Here is a 17,272-nt window from a genome sequence, read left to right on the forward strand (position 1 = left end):
CGGCGCGCGCGAGCAGTCGAAGGCCCCGCCCCTCGTCCCGCCCTCCCCGCCCCCTGGGGCCCCGCCCACCGCAGCCCCGGAGAACCTGCGTAGCTGCAGGCTAGGCGTGGATGGCGCCGCGAAGCCGCATCCAGGCCAGCCGGCGGCAGCCGAAGGACAGACGGGCGGAGTCTCTGTCACCGCGGCGTGGACTTCTGCTGCCCGTCGCCCTGGGTTTGGAGGACTGGGCTGCAAGAGAGGCGATTTGCTGCTGTCCTCGCTCTCGAAGTAGCGGCAAGAGAAAGGGGCAGGTGGGGGTCTGTACCTGTCCACCTGTCAACTGCGACACTGACGGTGGCTCATGTTCTCTTTATACTCCACTCGCTAAAGCCTTTGAACGAACTGTTCAGAATATCCACCTTAGTAAGGTCCTTTCTTTGGCAAATTCAACCCAACCTCGTGTACCAAAACGTCTCCTCACCTTCCAGCCGTATGTCAACCTTTTCAAGTGGCAAAGAGAACTGTTCTGGGCCTTAAGAAATAATGTGGAGCCTGACACCGGTGGCTCACGTCTGTAATCTTAGCTACTCAGGAGGCAGAGATCAGAAGGATCGTGGTTCGAAGCCAGCCAGGGCAAATAGTTCGCGAGACCCAATCTCGAGAAAACACATCACGAAAAAGTGCTCGTACAGTGGTTCAAGATGTAGGCCCTGAGTTCAAGCCCCTGTACCGCAAAAGTCTAATTCAGAAAAATATTTTAGGGAGGGGGTGGGGGCAGGGGAGAGAAATGAACCAAGCCTTGTATGCACATATGAATAATAAAAGAAAAATGAAAAAAAAAAAGAAAATTATTTTAAAAGCTATTTTCTTTTAGTTGCTGGGATGATAGTTTTATGGTCAGTGACCAAATTTGGAATCAGCCTGATATCAAATTTCAGCTCTACCAGTTATTAGATCTATACTCTTGTACAAATTCTCGGAACTAAGTCTTTGGATTTTGTTTTGGGTTTTTTTGGGTTTGTTTTGTTTTGTTTTCAGTACTGGGGTTTGAACTCAGAGCCTACACCTTGAGCCACTCCACTAGTCCAATTTTTTGTGATAGGTATTATCGAGATAGGCTCTCAAGAACTATTTGCCTGGGCTGAGTTCGAACTGCAATCCTCCTGATCTCTGCCTCCTGAGTAGCTAGGATAACAGGCGTGAGCCACCAACTCCCATGTAAGCCTTTTGGTTCTTAAACTATGGAAGACATAGATTCATATCTGCTTAGCAGTTATCAGGAACTTTTAGGGAATAATACATACAATGCACCTAACATAGTTGGGATTCCTAGTAGCCATTACAATTCTGAAATTCCAAATTTAAGCTTTCACCCAATTTCCCAAAAAGTACTTTGATTAAGTCCTCCTAAATTCTTAAAGACTTCTGTTTTTTTAGGGCTTCTGCTCTTACACAAGTGTTCCATCTTCAAGCAACTTGTAAGAAATTAAACAGCAAAAAACCAGTAACTTCAAATATTTTACATGCCAAGACAAAATTTAGCTCTCAAAGGTTCTGATCCTGTACAAATTATTTCTGCTGCAAAGGTCACTGTTTTCTTCCTTCATATGAGTTATGCTGCACAGATCAAAATTCCAATCCCCAGTAATCTTCATTTCTTGAGTCTCATTTTAATACTTACATAAAAATGACTTACCTCTACAGTTCTGGTAAAAGGGGAATAAAGCTCTTATGTTGTCCACCTCCTGAATTTTCCTTCTTTTTTGAAATTATTTTCAAGAAAGCTACTCAATGTAGTTGGGTTTCCATTTCAGAACTTACTGGGTAGTTTCCCTGCAAGAACACTGGTGTAGATAGGACAGGCACCAATATAGAGCCAGAAGAAAGTAAGACTTGACAAAGGGCAAACAGGCAGTGATAGAAAGAAAAAAGATGTAGTTCAGAATATTTCTAAAGCCTTTTTGTGTGTGTGTCTGTGGTGCTGAGGCTTGAACTCAAGGCCTACACCTTGAGCCACTCCATCAGCCCTGCTTTTTTGTGCTTCCTGAGTAGCTAGGATTACAGCATGAGCAACTGGCACCCAGCTTAAAGCCTGTTTCTTAAAGTACCTTTTCCAGATCTCAGGAGTATTTTTTTTTTTTTTGCACTGGGGTTTGAACTCAAGGCCTTACACTTGTTAGGCAGGTGCTCTTACCACTTGAGCCACTCCACCAGCCTTTTTTGGTTTTTGAGATAGGGTCTTAAGAACTATTTGTCCAAGCTGGCTTTTGAACCACAATCCTCCTGATCTCTGCCTCTTGAGTAGCTAGGATTACAGGTCGGAGCCACAGGTGGCTGGCTCAGTAGTAGTTCTTTACTGACTGATCACAAAAAAGGCAAAGATCTTAGTCTCAAGACCAAAGTTTGAATTCATGGTGGGAAACAGTGGTAGGTGAGGATCTTTTTAACTGAGATGGTAGGCTATATCAATTCATAAGTAACATTAATATGTCTTTTGAAGTCATGCCTTTACTCCTTCTTCATATTGGCAATAGTAGTACCTCTTTTAAAAGGAGTGCAGGCTAGGGATGTGACTAAAATGGTAGAGTGCCTGCCTGGCAAGTACAAGGGCCCGCATTCAAGTACCAATACTGCAAGAAAAAAAAAAATCTAAGATCCAGTTTAGACTTGCAGTTGCTCACACGTGTAATCCTAGCTAGTTGGGAGGCTGAGATCAGGAGGGATGCATTTCGAAACCATCCATGGCAAATAGTTTGAGAGACCCTCATCTCCATAATAACCAGAGTAAAATGGACTGGAGGTGTGGTTCAAGCAGTGAAGTGCCTGTTTGCAAGCACAAGGCTCTGAGTTCAGACCCCAGTCCCAAAAACATTAAAAACTAAAAAAGCGTAAGACCCTATCTGAAAAATAACTAAAAGCAAAAGGGGCTGAAGACATGGCTCAAGTACAAGCACAAGGCCCTGAGTTAAAACCCCAATATCGTCAAAATTGTTTCAAAGGTCACATATTCATGCCCTCCTCAGTTCAAGGCAATGTACATTATGTATGCCAAGGGTTATGTAACTATAATTTCTGAAAATGGTAAACAGCTGAGACTCACCCTAAAAATAAATTCCTCTGGGATTTTTTTGGGTGCAAAAATCCATCTGTCCTCACTGCAGGTTCATCATTACAAAAATCATTGTTTGGATTATGCCAAGAGACAGAAAAGTCATTAGACTCCCTCCTCTCCATATCTTTCCTCTTCCAGCTGTGCACATGTGTAACTATGCCAGGAACTTTCCCCAGTCTTCATGACAAGATGGGAATACAGCCTGGAGAGGGCAGTTCATGTCCATCAGACTTTGAAGAAGGAATCAGAGACTTTTACTTGTTTATATCTAGTTCCTACTCCTTCAGTGATCACAAGTCATCGTTAAGTCCAATCCATTGTTATTCCACCACAGGGTAAACAGATTTAGTATTAATTTTGGTTCTAAATAAACAGACAGTATTTACCTGGTTTCTTCTCCTTAAACTTATTTTATTTTTCTTTTGTGGTGCTGGAGGATCAAGTCCAGAACCTCACAAGGCAAATGCTCTACCACAGGACAGTTCTGCTTTTCAAATATGGGGGACATATGAACTGGGGGAGATCATAGCATAGAAACTATTAAAAGTGATTAAAGGTATTTTGGTTGCTCTAGATTAAAGTTCAAATCTGAGCAGTCATTATACTGAAGTAAATGCCTGGGGCCTATTTACTGGCTAAACTTTAATTACATGTTGGTGATGGTGTCAGTTAAAATTAGAAACAAAGATGAATTTTAACTAAGCCACATAGAAGGCAAGTTTATAGAACTGTTGCTTATCAAATAGTTCCAAAGTGCACTTCTGCATAAACTAGATAACCGTCAAGGCCTACACCCTACACATTTTTAATCAAGGGACTGTCACAACCTCCCCTTTCTTAATTAAGGGATTGTCAAGGATCATCAGAGTTAACAAAAAACCTAGACTTCACCCTCCAAAAAAGAATTCATGTTAGGCTAGGGATGGTGATACACAGCTGTAATCCCAGTTATTTGGGTGCAGGTGGGGTAGAAGTAAAAGGATCATAGTCTGAGGCCAGGCAGGCAAAAATGTGAGACCCTATTTGAAAACAATTTAAAGCAAAAAGGGCTAGGGGTGTACTTCAAGCAAGTGAAGAACCTGAGTTCAAACCCCAGTACTGCAAAAAGAAAAAAAAATAGTTGGGCATGTGGTACCTCCCTGTAATCCCAGCACTTGAGAGGCTAAGACAGGAGGATCTCAAGTTCAAGACCAATCTAAGATATATAATGAGAACCTGTCTCACAAAAACAAACAAACAAAAAAATCATGTAAAACATGCTATGAACTATACTTCATATTGGCTGGTCAAGTCATCTTCTTCCCCCCAGTCATAGATATACTATGCCCAAAGAGCACCTTATAATTAAAACTCCATGACTGCCTTAACCACCTTGATGACTTCTTTGCCTTGAGGATTCATCTATGTGAAGATAAGAATGGAAGTGATATTACAGGTAAAATGTTCAACTGCCCTTAAAACTTCTGTCTCTAACACCTACAAGTTTTTTTTAACTCTTCAGTTACCTCTCTTGGTGAGATTTCTGTGTAAAAGAAACATTAACACATAAATTTAGCTCAGCTCTGGAAAAAGAATTCATCCAAGGCTTCTAATCCAAAGAAGCAAGGAAGCAAATTTTAAATCATTGAGTATTTTTTATTATGAGTCACTGTTCATAATTTGCTTCAACCAAAAGACAATACACACAGAATTCTAATGCATCCCATGTAAATGTTTACATCCATTTTATTCCTCACTCACCTCTAAGACTTATCATTTAATTTTAATTTTTTTTTACATCTCAAAAATATGTCTGCAATAATTAGAACTTCATTAGCTGTCCCACTTGGAAACAGCCTTTTTATTTTTACAGTAAAGAAGATGTGATGGGGCTTAATGAAAATGTAACTTACATTATGAAAGAAAAGACTTTACAGGAACACAGTGGGAGTTCACAAAGGAAAGAGTTCAGAAGCTCTTCCCATGAGATCCCCAAATAAAAACAAAAACAAAACACACAAAGCACAAATGCAGGGATTTTTTTTTCAAAAAAAAAAAAAAAGCGGGGGGAAGAAAAAGAAAAAAGCTCCAATGCTCCATCTTGAAGCCAGAATCAGCCTGGTAGAAGTTCAGGAAGCAACTGTGCACAACTGCTTCATCATTTTCTTCTGTTGAAGTGTTCCAGGTCCTAGAACCTTGTCCATGAGGCCCACTCACTGCTATTGCTTAAAAAAGTTTTTCACTTCCAGTTCTACAAGCAGCCCCACCCTCCAGAACCAACTTCAGGACTTTCTGAGCAGTTCTCTTCAATGACCCTACCCAATCCCAGACTGATGAATAAATGAACATGTATAGCCACTCCCCAACTACAAAGTTTCTGAATATCCACTTTTTGCTCTCTACCTCTCAGTTTAGGACACTGTGGTTAAAATAAATTCATTAGAACAAAAAATACACATTCAAACTCCTTCTTTCTCTTAGTTCTCATGGCCAAAACATATGCCAATATAAAAGATAATGAAATTGAACCTCAAAAGCAGTATTCCATAACCTCCCACCCTTCTAAAGGACATAAAAATGGAAAGCATGTTATATAGTTGATGGAAATATTCAAACCATTAGTGCTGGACAGTTTGAAAAGTCTAATTTCATATACGGATGAGACAAACTAGTAAGAGGAAAAATCTCCTCTCAAAGGTTATATTAAGGAATGTTTCTTTAAATGAGAAAGACCTTAAAATAACAGGTGATGGCTATACACAGATACAACTTCCATGACTATCCAAACTACCTCAAGATAACAGCACCAAAGCATTGTGGGAGAAGCTTCTTGGGGGAAAGCACCCTTCCTACAGTTTTTTTTTTTAGATTACTTAGATGAATTCTCCCTTAGGATTACTTGGGGTGAGGGGAAGGATAGGATACCAACTACTCTCAGAGAGGGAAATAATGAGGTACAAGTACATGTGAAATTGTCAAACTATGTGGGAACTCCCTGCTTATCACCCTGGGGTTATTTGAAGCCACAGAAATCACTTTCTTCACAATGGCTCTGAAGTTATAAAATCCATCCAAATTTGCTTCCCCTTAAAATTATTATACTTGGGAAAGGAATTACTGAAATGTGTGGAAGTGTTCACAGAAATTAAGAGATTTCTCCTTTTAGTTGCAAGACCAAGTAAGAGGAGAACTATGCTGATCCTAGAAACCAAGGCACGCTGAAGCTTTCATCAATCCAGTCATTTGAAACAGTCTTCACAAGCATCGGTATCCTAGGCAGTTATTTGGCTGTTAGTCCTTCAGTATGGTGCTCATGTTCAGTCTCCAAAATCAATTCATATTCTACACAGCACCCTTTGTGTTAAGGCCATGATATTTTATTCCTTCTACAAAAAGCCATGGATGATCATAAACTCTACCTCAAGCTCTGATCACCCATGCAGATGCTTTTACCAGTAGAGTAGCTCCATTGGCTAGCACTGTTTTACAGCATGGTCTTGAACAGATTTCTTTAGACATTCAGCCCAGTTCAGCCAAAAGAATAACCTGAGCTGGTTAGCTACAAATGTAAGGGAGAAAATAAAGCCTCTAGACAAAGAGGAATGTTAAGACAAATTCTATTCAAGAAATCCACCAATATTATGTTAATCCTATCATATTTCACAGCATTAAATATCCATTCGATGAAGTCAGCCTGCAATGCAAGAAACCTTTAAAGGCTATTTCTCATTACACAGCCAGAGCAGTTGTCTTAAGTGTACACTAGTCCACAGTTATTTTACTAAAAACAGAAAATAATATCCTGTTCTTAACTCGGCCAACCATTTACCAAGTAGAATAAGTATCAGTAGATTTTTCTCTTACGCACTGGTAAGACCAGAAAGTTTCCCTTTTGGAGCCTTTAGTTCAACTCTATTTTAACAAATGTTAGGAATAGTCTAGCATCTGATACAGAGCTAGGTTTGACAAGACACTGAAGATTTTAAGTAAAATCTGGTGAAATGGAGGGAGGAGAAAAGGACATTTGCATCTAGGTTTAAAACTGAAGACAAAGTAGTTATTATACTGTACAATACAGTAACAACATTTTAAAAGCAAGGTGGGCCCCACTTTTTCTTTTTTCTGCAGTATTGATTCCTGTATACCTGAATGTACCTGTGCTACATCCAACATGTGCTACAGGAGAGTCACCTTCACCTCATTCCAGCAACTCAATTTTAAGGTTTGGTAACACAAGAGTCCTTTCTAAAAAGCACTCGGCACTCTTACTAGTAAGGAGCTTAAATTTTTAATGCAGATACTCATGAGCTTGGTCTCTTTCAAGAGACCAATTTCTCAGGCTCAGAAAAGGATATTCCTACCCTATGGTGACCATAAGACTTCCAATGACATAGGAGGCAAGGAAGCTGCAAGGCTCCAACACCACAAAGTACAATATAGGAAAAAGTTCTTTAACCGTGTGGTCTTTATTTCAGTGCCAGTGTTACAGATACAACACAAATGTTCCAGTTAGAAGAAGGAATTCAAATGGAATGCCAAGGTCCAAGCCAGGCTCAGGAAATAAAAAGGGAGGTTTGGAGTAATGGATAAGATGACTCCAATATGCTCCAGGATGAGTCTGATACTGCTCTTCCTATGGACAAAGGTGTTTTGTTAAGGAGTCTGCTCTTTAAAACTGGTGAACTCCTCTTTCCACCCATTTACCACAGTTCAAATAAGCAAAAGACCGGCTTGAGGAAAACTTTAAAATTTTGGTGGGATTAGGGCCATTAGCTACTAATGTATCTTTTAGAAGGCGTCCACTTTGCATTTTAAGGGAAATCAATTTTGAAAATCATGGAGAGTATTCATGACTATAGCTAACAAATGGAGAGAAAGGGGAGCTGGAAGAGCCTTGGAAGTTTCTATTACAAATAGAGCACCATGTCCTTCATGCCAAACCTCAACAAAAGCTCTTTTTAACTGAACCTTTCCAGTGTTTACAAATAACCTCTCAAGGTCTGACCAGTTCTTGATTACAAACATCCATACATGTGTGTGTCTGTGTGTATACAGCAATGCACAGAAAAGGCGACCAGGAGCCTAATGCCTCTTTCAACATTGGGGGAACCAGTAGAAAAAGGCAGGGCTCCCTAATGTCCATTGTTACATTTCCATTCCAAATGCCAGATGTAAAAAGCGCCTGAAGATGGTAACCCAGCTAGTGAGGAATAAATACCCCACCTTGCCCAGTCCGAAGAGAAACAGTAGAAAGAAGGGGCCACTCTTTGCTGCAGAGACCGAGTGAGTGAGTGTTTTCTTGCCATGAATTCTAGTCCTCTCCTCCAGACCAGCTGCTTATTGCCTCAGGGACCCGGGGAACGTTGATTCTGGCTGCAAATGTGGGAGGGGTGAAGTGCGGAACAGAGAGAAGAAGAGTGCAAAGTAACCTCCAGAAGCAGCCAGCCTCAACAGTGGAGGAGAGGACATTAGTCTTTAACAATGCTTCAAGGTCAGCAATAACTTCAGGAAAATCCTCCTCAACAGTTCTCTTTAACTCCTCATGCCCATGGTACAGTTGGGGGGGACTTGCCAGCAATCACAACCTCCTTCCCAGAGTTCCTTTGATTGAGTGGGATAAGAATGAGAATGGTGCTGGACCCTCATTGCCAGGACTGAGGGGGAAAGTTGTTCACCTCTGCTAGATCTTGCATTGCTGAGCCCTTGTGATTATATGTGAGCTTGATTCGCATTCGCAGTTGTTGCTGTAAATAGAAGAGAATAATAAATTAATACACTGAAATAAAATCACCTTATCTGTCCACTCCACAAATAGATTTTTTTCTTTTTTTTTTTTTGAGAGGAAGGATCTCACTACATTGCCCAGGCTGAACTCCTTGGCTCAAGCAATCTTGTCTCTCAGCCTTCCAACTAGCTGGGAGCCAGGACTGCAGGAATGCACCACCATGCTTGGCTCTACAAATAAGACTTTTAATCTTAGGCATCAACAAATTACTTCAAAAGAAATCTGTCTCTTAAAAGTGACACATGAGCAAATGACAACCTATTACCTTAGCTTTGAGCCAAGGGGTCAACATCACCTTGTCAAGTAGAAGAAGGGCATCTCAAGAATATACACTGGACCTAGAAGTGCATTAAAAGGGCAGAACCAGTTGGGAGCATTTTCCTACTAACATTTGCTGAGTGAGTTTGGAAAAGATTCAACTCTTATCATCTAAGCCCTAGAAAAATGAGGCAAACACATACTTGTCTTATGCTCTATATTCAGATACCCTATTGCTTTGTCTGGAAAAAATGTGAACATAAACTTTGCTCCAGAGCATAAAAGAAAAAACAAAACAAAAATACTAATTCACAAGTAACAGTTAAATTTTTTCTGGTTTTTTTTTTTTGGTAGTACTGGGGTTTGAACTCAGGGAACACACTGTGAGCCACTCCACCAGTCTTTTTTTGTGAAGGGTTTTTTTTCCGAGATAGGGTCTCACAAACTATTTGCTCCTGCTGGCTTTGAACCTTGATCCTCCTGATCTCTGTCTCCTGACTAGCTAGGATTATAGGCATGAGCCACCAGCGCCCAGTAGAGCTGTAGTTTTAAGAGAATACACTTATTAAGTACATTTTACTTTATGCAGCAAATTCCAAATGTTGATGTACTAAGAAAACTTTTACTCTTCATAGTCAAAGAAATTTGTACTTGTGCTAATGGCAAATGCTCAAAATACAGTAAAGAGATAGGAAAGGCAAAGTGTTGTAAGAGAAGGAAATTATGTCAATCTTTGTGAGAAACTACTATGTATCTTCCAAGGTGAAGGAATTCTCTGAACCATTTTCAGAAACTGTTTAGAAATCAGCCAATTAATTACTACTGAGTAAAACCAATTTACTTCTTTAAGAAAAGTAAAGTAACTTCTTAATTTCAGGTTCTAAAGCTATTTTTCAATTGACTGCTTCATTTAAAATGCCACCCATACTTAGTAACTTACAGCAATAAATGTGCATATTTGGTTTAACGACTGATCTTACCTCTAATTTTTTTCTTTTCGCGGCACTAGTGTTTGAACTTAGGACCCTGGACTTGCTAAGCAGGAGTTCTAACACTTGAGCCATACCTCCAGCTTTTTGGCTTTTAGGTTATTTTTTAGATAGTGTCTCCTGTTGTTGCCACAGGCCAGCCTCAGACCAGGATCCTCTGACCACATAGTTGGGATGACAGACATGTACCACCATGCCCAGCTTATTTTGTTGAGATGAGGGTCTTTTAACTTTTTGCCTGCATTGGCCTGGAAACAGAGTCTTCCCAATCTCTATCTCCTGAATAGCTGAGATTACAGGCCTAGCCAGATTTCAATTTTTGTTTAGATTTAATTGTCTAAGCTTTCCCCCTCTCCTCAAAACTATACCTTTAAGCCTCAAAAACAGTAATTTTTAATTGCATTCTAATAAGATATCACACTAATCCATGTGATGTCTCTAAGCTCAATTTATTTTCTACAAAAGAACAAACAAGTTACAGTAGGCATTTTCATAGATTTCTCAGTCAGAAAAAAACAGAGAAACAAAGCAAAAATTTATTTCAGGGAATTCACTTACACCCTGCACAGATTCTGGCTTCAATACTACTCACCTTCTGTGGGTTCAGAACTTTAATTACTTGTGTGATGGTTCCTGTGTTAAATGCTGGGACAATGCTGCTGCTGGGAGACAGAAGCTGCAGCTGGAATGTCTACAGCGAAACAAAGAGCACTATTCAGAATAAGTAATAAGTAGTAAGTATTATGCCAGAGATGTCAACAAACCAGTTTAACACCCAGCTGATGGCTCAAATAAGAGGCTTACCCTAAGTTTTGCACTATTTGTTTTTCAAATACCAGAAATTCATAGTATATGGTCTGCATGTCAGTTATTATACTTGTAAAACTCCACTGTTAGGTCTTTGAACATGAAAACTAGCAATGAGCACTTTTCTCTTTCTGACAGAAGGAATTCTAGCCTCTATTTTTCAAAAGGTGACCAATTCTTGTTTTGGCAACTTCACTTAGCAGTAAATGATCAACTATACAAGAAAAACAAACAAACAAAAAAATGGGTGCCTGTGGCTTTAAAAAAAAAACGCCATAAAGAAACCAAGAAAGCAGCTTTCTAAAAGTAACAAACCAACTATACATTTTTATTCTTTTGTATAATTGGATGAATAGGCCCAAGAGACATAAACTTTTGTTTTCTTTGGCTGCATAATCTGGGATGTATAAAGGACTCCCCCTTGATGAAAGGTGAAAAAAAAAGCTTGAAAGAGCCAACTTGTTAACTTGTAAGTACAACACATTAGGAGTGCTCCATGCAGAACTGGTCTATACAGCAAAAGACCTAGAGGAGACAAACACCATAATTTGTTGCATATTGACAAATTTTATCATTTGTTTATAGGGATGAGAAATGAAAGTGCTATGAGCAAGCTAGGAAAACCATAGTATACTAAATAGCTATTTAAATAAACTGAAATTTCAACAAAAAATTATGAGAGAAAAGATTAAATCTCAAAGCATAGACTTTTTTTTTCCTTTTTTTGTGGGACTGGGGTTTGAACCCAAGGGTTCACACTTGCAAAACAGGAGCTCTACTACTTGAGCCACATCTCTATTCCATTGTGCTCTAGTTATTTTGGAGGTGGGGGTCTGGGAACAATTTGCCTTGGCTTATCTCCAACCATTATCCTCCCAATCTCAGCCATTCACCAGCTCCACATTAAAATGTCTACATTATTCTGACTCCTAAAAATTATAAGCAAAGATGGTGTAAAGTCTGTAGTGATCACAAACAAATCAACTTATATCTCCAAAAGCATGCTGTCTGAATGCCATATGCATGTCACTGCAAAGATTAAGTTAGCTCAGTCTAAGCCAGTGGTTGGCAAAGTACGGTCCAACACCTATTTTTGTAAATAATGTTTTATTGGAAAACAGCCACACTCATTCATTTACCCACAGTATATAGCACTGAGTAGCAAAAGGAACATACAGCCTAAAATAATTACTATCTTGTCTTTTACAGAAAACATTCCTTCAAAAGTTTCCTTATTCAAAAACTTTCATTATTCAAAACTAGACATAAGCCAGGCACCAAAATGCCTGTAATCCTAGCTACTCAGGAGGCACAGATCAGAAGGATCGTGGTTCAAAGCCAGCCTGGGCAAATACTTCGAGAGACCCTAACTCAAAAAAAAACCCTTCACAAAAAAGGGCTGGTGGAGTGGCTCAAGGTGTAGGCTCCGAGTTTAAACCCTGGTATCACCACGGTGGGGAAGGGAGTGAGGACTGGACATAAATACTCCCTAAATTAAGATTTGGTATAAAGGAAATCACATACAAAAATAGTCATCACATCAATAAACTGGATGTTAATGAAGGAAAAATGTTTCTCTCACTTAAGTATCAAGAAGATGAAAAATTTTAATTCTGACCTAGTGACTAGAAGATAATACCCAAGACAAAGTCCTGTGCCTTAATTACCTTTAACTCTATGTTAGCTTTTGTGCTTGAAGCTGCTTAATGCTGCATTACTGAACATATATATCCTCAATGTCCTGAGGATTAACATTAACTGACTACCTTGTAGAATTCTGCTCTCTCATACTGCTAGAATTTCCTTTTTTTATCTGACAAATTTCTTTATACCAACAAATAAGAACAGCTAAAACCAAGAAAAAATTACTCACTAAAAATGACATCTTTCAATGAACCACAGTAGTTTCAATTCTGTTAGAGCTAAATATACAAATTTAAACTCCAAATATTAAAATACATTCATCACATACATTTAAAAAAAAAATCAACTAAGAAAAAGACAAAGATGATATTATAGTACCTTTGGTACTGCAGCCTGGAAAACAAAGTCTGTCATGTCTAGTTCTGTGCTGTTTGAGGCCTGTATTGTTATCACTGTTACACTGGGGTTGGTGTTTGACCGTTCGAAGGTGAATTCTATCTTCAAGCCATTCTTACTGTATGCTGTGATGGAGGGGATGCCTGGAAAAGTAGAGGAAGATTAGTCTTACTGTAGTCAGTCTAATGCTTGACAATTATTACTTCCTTTCCTCAATAACCGGCTCTCACTGCTCCAAATGACAGTGGTAATGACAAAAATTATACCTGTAGTGATGTCATTGAAGAGAGGCTGTGATGAAAGCCCATCTAACAAGAAGGGGGGCTGGGATATCTGTGGAACTGAGGCAGGAGTAGGAGCAGCAGTTGGAGCACCTGAAAGAAACATTCCAATGGAAAGTCAACCTTAGCCAGCATGTCAAAGCTCACCAAGAAAACACAGGAGAAAATTATTCTGATCTCGGGTTTAAGGAAAGGATTCCTTAAACATGCAAAAACAGTAAATCAAAAAGGGAAAGAACTAAAAACTCAAGGTAATCTTATTTTTAAAAAAATGATGCTCAATCATCCCATAGTAATGATAGAAATGGAATTTAAAACCACAATGAGATGCTACTTCACAGCCATCAAAATGGTGAAAATACCAGATCTTGGTAAAAATATGAGAAATGTAGACTTTTAAGCTCTGCTGTGGGAATGTGAACTAGACAACCAAACTACAGAACAAATGTGACAAGGTAGAGAACTGAACACTGGTATACCTTTAAACTAACCACCTTCAATCTTGACACTAGTGATATTTTAAGTTAGAAAATTCTTTATTGTACAGACTGTCTTGTGCATAGTAGGATGTTTAATAACATCTACTTTTATGCATTAGATCAGCCAAGGCTGAGAACCTCTGCTTTTTAAGGAATGCTTTTGATTAATTCCTCTACATGTACATAAGAAAATAGATACAAAAAGTGTTATAGCAAGATTAATTGTAACACTGAATTACTGGAAAAAACCAAAATGTCCACATTAGGATAATGGATAAATACACTACAGTACTGAAATACTAAACATACACAATACTAAATATGGAATTCACTAGACATACACATGAATTACTCATGTATTATTTTCACAAATAAACTATTGTCAAAAAGTAAAGTGCAAAAAAGAACACATTCAGTTGGATATGATTTTTTAAAAGACAGATTGGAAGAACAATATTCTACACTGTATCAAGAAATGTGCAGGAATGTTAAGCACCTTTGTTTAACACTTCGTTAGGACAGCCAGCAGCTACCTCTGGAATCTAGAGGAAATGGGCAATGTACTTCAGTGCCTAGCATGTGTAGGGCCCTGGGGTTTGATCACCAGCACCACAAAAAAAATTTTTTTACAAGGAACAAAAAATTGCCAGGCACCAGTGGCTTACGCCTATAATCCTAGCTACTCAGGACACAGAGATCAGGATGATAAAGGTTCAAAGCAGCCTGGGCAAATAGTTCGTGAGACTCTACCTCAAAAAAAGAACATCGCAAAAAAGGGCTGGTGGAGTGGGTCAAGGTGTAGGCCCTGAGTTCAAACCCCAGTATCACACAAAAACAAAAAGAAGAAGAAGAAGAAATAGGATGAATCGGATCCCAGGTACTGGTGGCCACACATGTAATTCTAGCAACTCAGAAGGCAGAGCTCAGGAGGACTGTGACTCGAAGTCAGCCTGGGCAAATAGCTTGAGAGACTCTATCTCCAAAAAACCTATTACAACAAAAGTGGCTCAAGTGTAAGAATGCCTGCCTAGCAAGTGTGAGGCTCTGAGTTCAAACCCAGTACCACCAAAAAAAACCCAAAAAACCCTGAATAATAAAAATTTAATATACATACACCTTGTTAGAGAGAGTGGGGGGAGGAGAATCACCATATTAGCATTTTTATTTGATCTTCCCACATAAGAGCAAGTTGAGGATCATACAAATCTTAAAGGCAAATCAGAAAACATGACCATGAACTGAGAAAAATCAAGATTTTTCTTCTTTAAAAAGGCTTTAAAAATTACCAAAATAAAGAGAATTTTATTCAAAGAGATTTCTAATCGCTTATAAAAGTAACTGAAACTTACACAATTTAAAATAGAATCAGGGGTGTAATTTAGCTACAGAATCAATGCTTAGCATGTATGAGGCCCTGGGTTCAATTCCTAGCATCATGCCCAGTCCCCCCAAAAATTAATGGAATAAAATAAAAAGGCTATGATATCACTGGGCAAACAGACTCCATCTCAACAAATATGCCAGGCATGTTAATTCATGCCTATGATCCCATCTTTGTAGAAAACCGTAAGTAGGATGATTGCAGTCCAGGTCAGCCCTGTGGCAAAAATGTGAGACCTTATCTAAAAAATAACCTAGAAGCAAAAAGAACTGGTGAGGTGGCTCAAGGGGCAGAGTGCTTGCCATGCAAGCACAAGGCCCTGAATATAAACCCCTATACCACCAAAATAAAAATAAATAAATATTTTTTTTAAAGATATGAAAGAACACTAGGGAAAAAAAATCCAACATACTGTGTTGGAAAAGTAACTCTGTAGCATCTGTAAGGCCCTGGGCTTAATACCAAACACTGCAGGGGGAAGGGAATGGGGGTGGGGAATTTCAATGTACTAAAAATTATCAAAAAAAGTAGAAATGCAGACAGTTAAACAAAGCACAAGAAGCAAAAATAAATTTCAACACCAGAGAATATGAAGCTAAGCAGACTATCAATGAAGTATACAAAGAAATAGTCCTATAGTTCTCCTAGATTTTGCCTGGCATGGGAGGCTCATGCCTATAAATCCTAGCTATTCAGGAGGCAGAGATCAGAAGGATCTCAATATGAAGCCAGCCCAGCCTGGGTAAACAGTTCGGGAGATCCTATCTTGAAAATACTTACCACACAAAAAAAAGGGATGGTGAAGTGGCTCAGGGTGTAGGCCCTGAGTTCAAGCCCTGGTACCGCAAAAAAAAAAAACAGATTGGGGGGGGGGCGGGGCAATACTGAGGTTTGAACTCAGGACCTCACACTTACTGGGCAGATACTCTATCAGCTGACCCACTCCACCAGCCCATTTTTGTATTGGGTTTTTTCAAGATAAGTCTTGTGAACTATTTGCCCAGGCTGGCTTTGCACAGAGACCCTCCTGATCTCTGCCTGCCAGTAGCTAGGATTACAGGTGTGAGCCACCAGTGCCCAGTCCTAGAATTTTTTTTTTTTGTATCTATGGTAGTAATTTTCCTACCAATTCTCATTTACAAAATAATTGTAGAAATGGGTTTGTGGAGGAAAATCAGAGGCTCCCTAAGATATATGTACAAAACGGGTCCATAATACTCTCAAATTATAGCTTTCTCTTATAAAATTCCAGTAAGTAATTATGGGGAACAACAGAAACTCAGTGCTCCAAACCCTCTAAAATTACATAATACATCTATTTCTAAATTTCCACTGATTTAAATTACTGTACAATAGGATATAACTTCAAGATGGATTAAGAAATGTAAAATTCAAAATTTTTAACCTGATAAATGTAAAGAAAGAGGAAAAATGTGTTTAACATATATTATGAATAAGGAAAGGAAAAAAATCTAGGCATTTTAATACTTTATCATTAAAACAAAGTAGAAAAGTAGAAAAACAAAATGAAATACTAAGATTGTGCAATGAGTTAAGGATATAAAAATTAATATTCAAAAGGAAATTCATCTGAAATGTCAAAATGTGAATACTGAACATTACCCATGATTGAACAAATCAACAAAATACAGGCAATTTTTATTGCACCTTTTTTAAAAATTGATACTACACAATTCTTGTTACTGACTGTACAGTGAAACTAGTGGCCATATAACTTGAGGAAATAAATGGTAAATAACATTTACCAAGTCCTCCTGTGGCATGCACTGATCTGCAGTCCTCACAAGTATCCTTTCAGGTAAGTATTAATGCTCCTTAGTTTAACCAGATTCAAAGACTAAGTAACTTAAGTCTATGAAAGTAATCCAAAATCAGTGTAAACAGATGTAATGATATTTGCAGAAGCAATTAGTTAAGAAAACTCTATAAACAAAATGCCCAACAGTAAGTAACTGAATAAATAATAGTGCACATTTCTTTCTTTTCTTTTTTGGGGCTTTGAACTCAGGGCTGCGAGCTTGCAAAGCAGGCACTCTACCACTTGAGCCACATCTCCAGTCCATTTTACTCTGGTTATCTTGGAGATGGGGGGGGTCTCATAAACTATTTGTCCATTCTGGCCTTGAACCTCGATCCTCCCAATCTCAATCTCCAAATAGTT

At 38.8% G+C, this 17,272-nt stretch overlaps 1 protein-coding gene across 4 annotated transcripts in view; it reads right to left on the bottom strand.

The window, feature by feature from the left end:
- Nucleotides 1-4,705: 4,705 nt before the first annotated feature.
- The window catches only part of Ap1g1 (adaptor related protein complex 1 subunit gamma 1), a 103,417-nt gene continuing 90,850 nt past the window's right edge, over nt 4,706-17,272 (bottom strand). For all 4 annotated transcript variants that reach the window (XM_074055718.1, XM_074055719.1, XM_020176139.2 and 1 more), the window contains exons 20-23: nt 13,216-13,323; nt 12,932-13,092; nt 10,695-10,793; nt 4,706-8,814 (exon numbers count right to left, since the gene is read on the bottom strand). In XM_074055718.1, coding sequence (XP_073911819.1) covers nt 8,713-8,814; nt 10,695-10,793; nt 12,932-13,092; nt 13,216-13,323 — 470 coding nt within the window. In that variant the 3' untranslated portion in view covers nt 4,706-8,712. The remainder of the gene's footprint in view (nt 8,815-10,694; nt 10,794-12,931; nt 13,093-13,215; nt 13,324-17,272) is intronic.

Source organism: Castor canadensis, chromosome 15, assembly GCF_047511655.1.
Source record: "Castor canadensis chromosome 15, mCasCan1.hap1v2, whole genome shotgun sequence".
Classification (NCBI taxonomy): domain Eukaryota; kingdom Metazoa; phylum Chordata; class Mammalia; order Rodentia; family Castoridae; genus Castor; species Castor canadensis.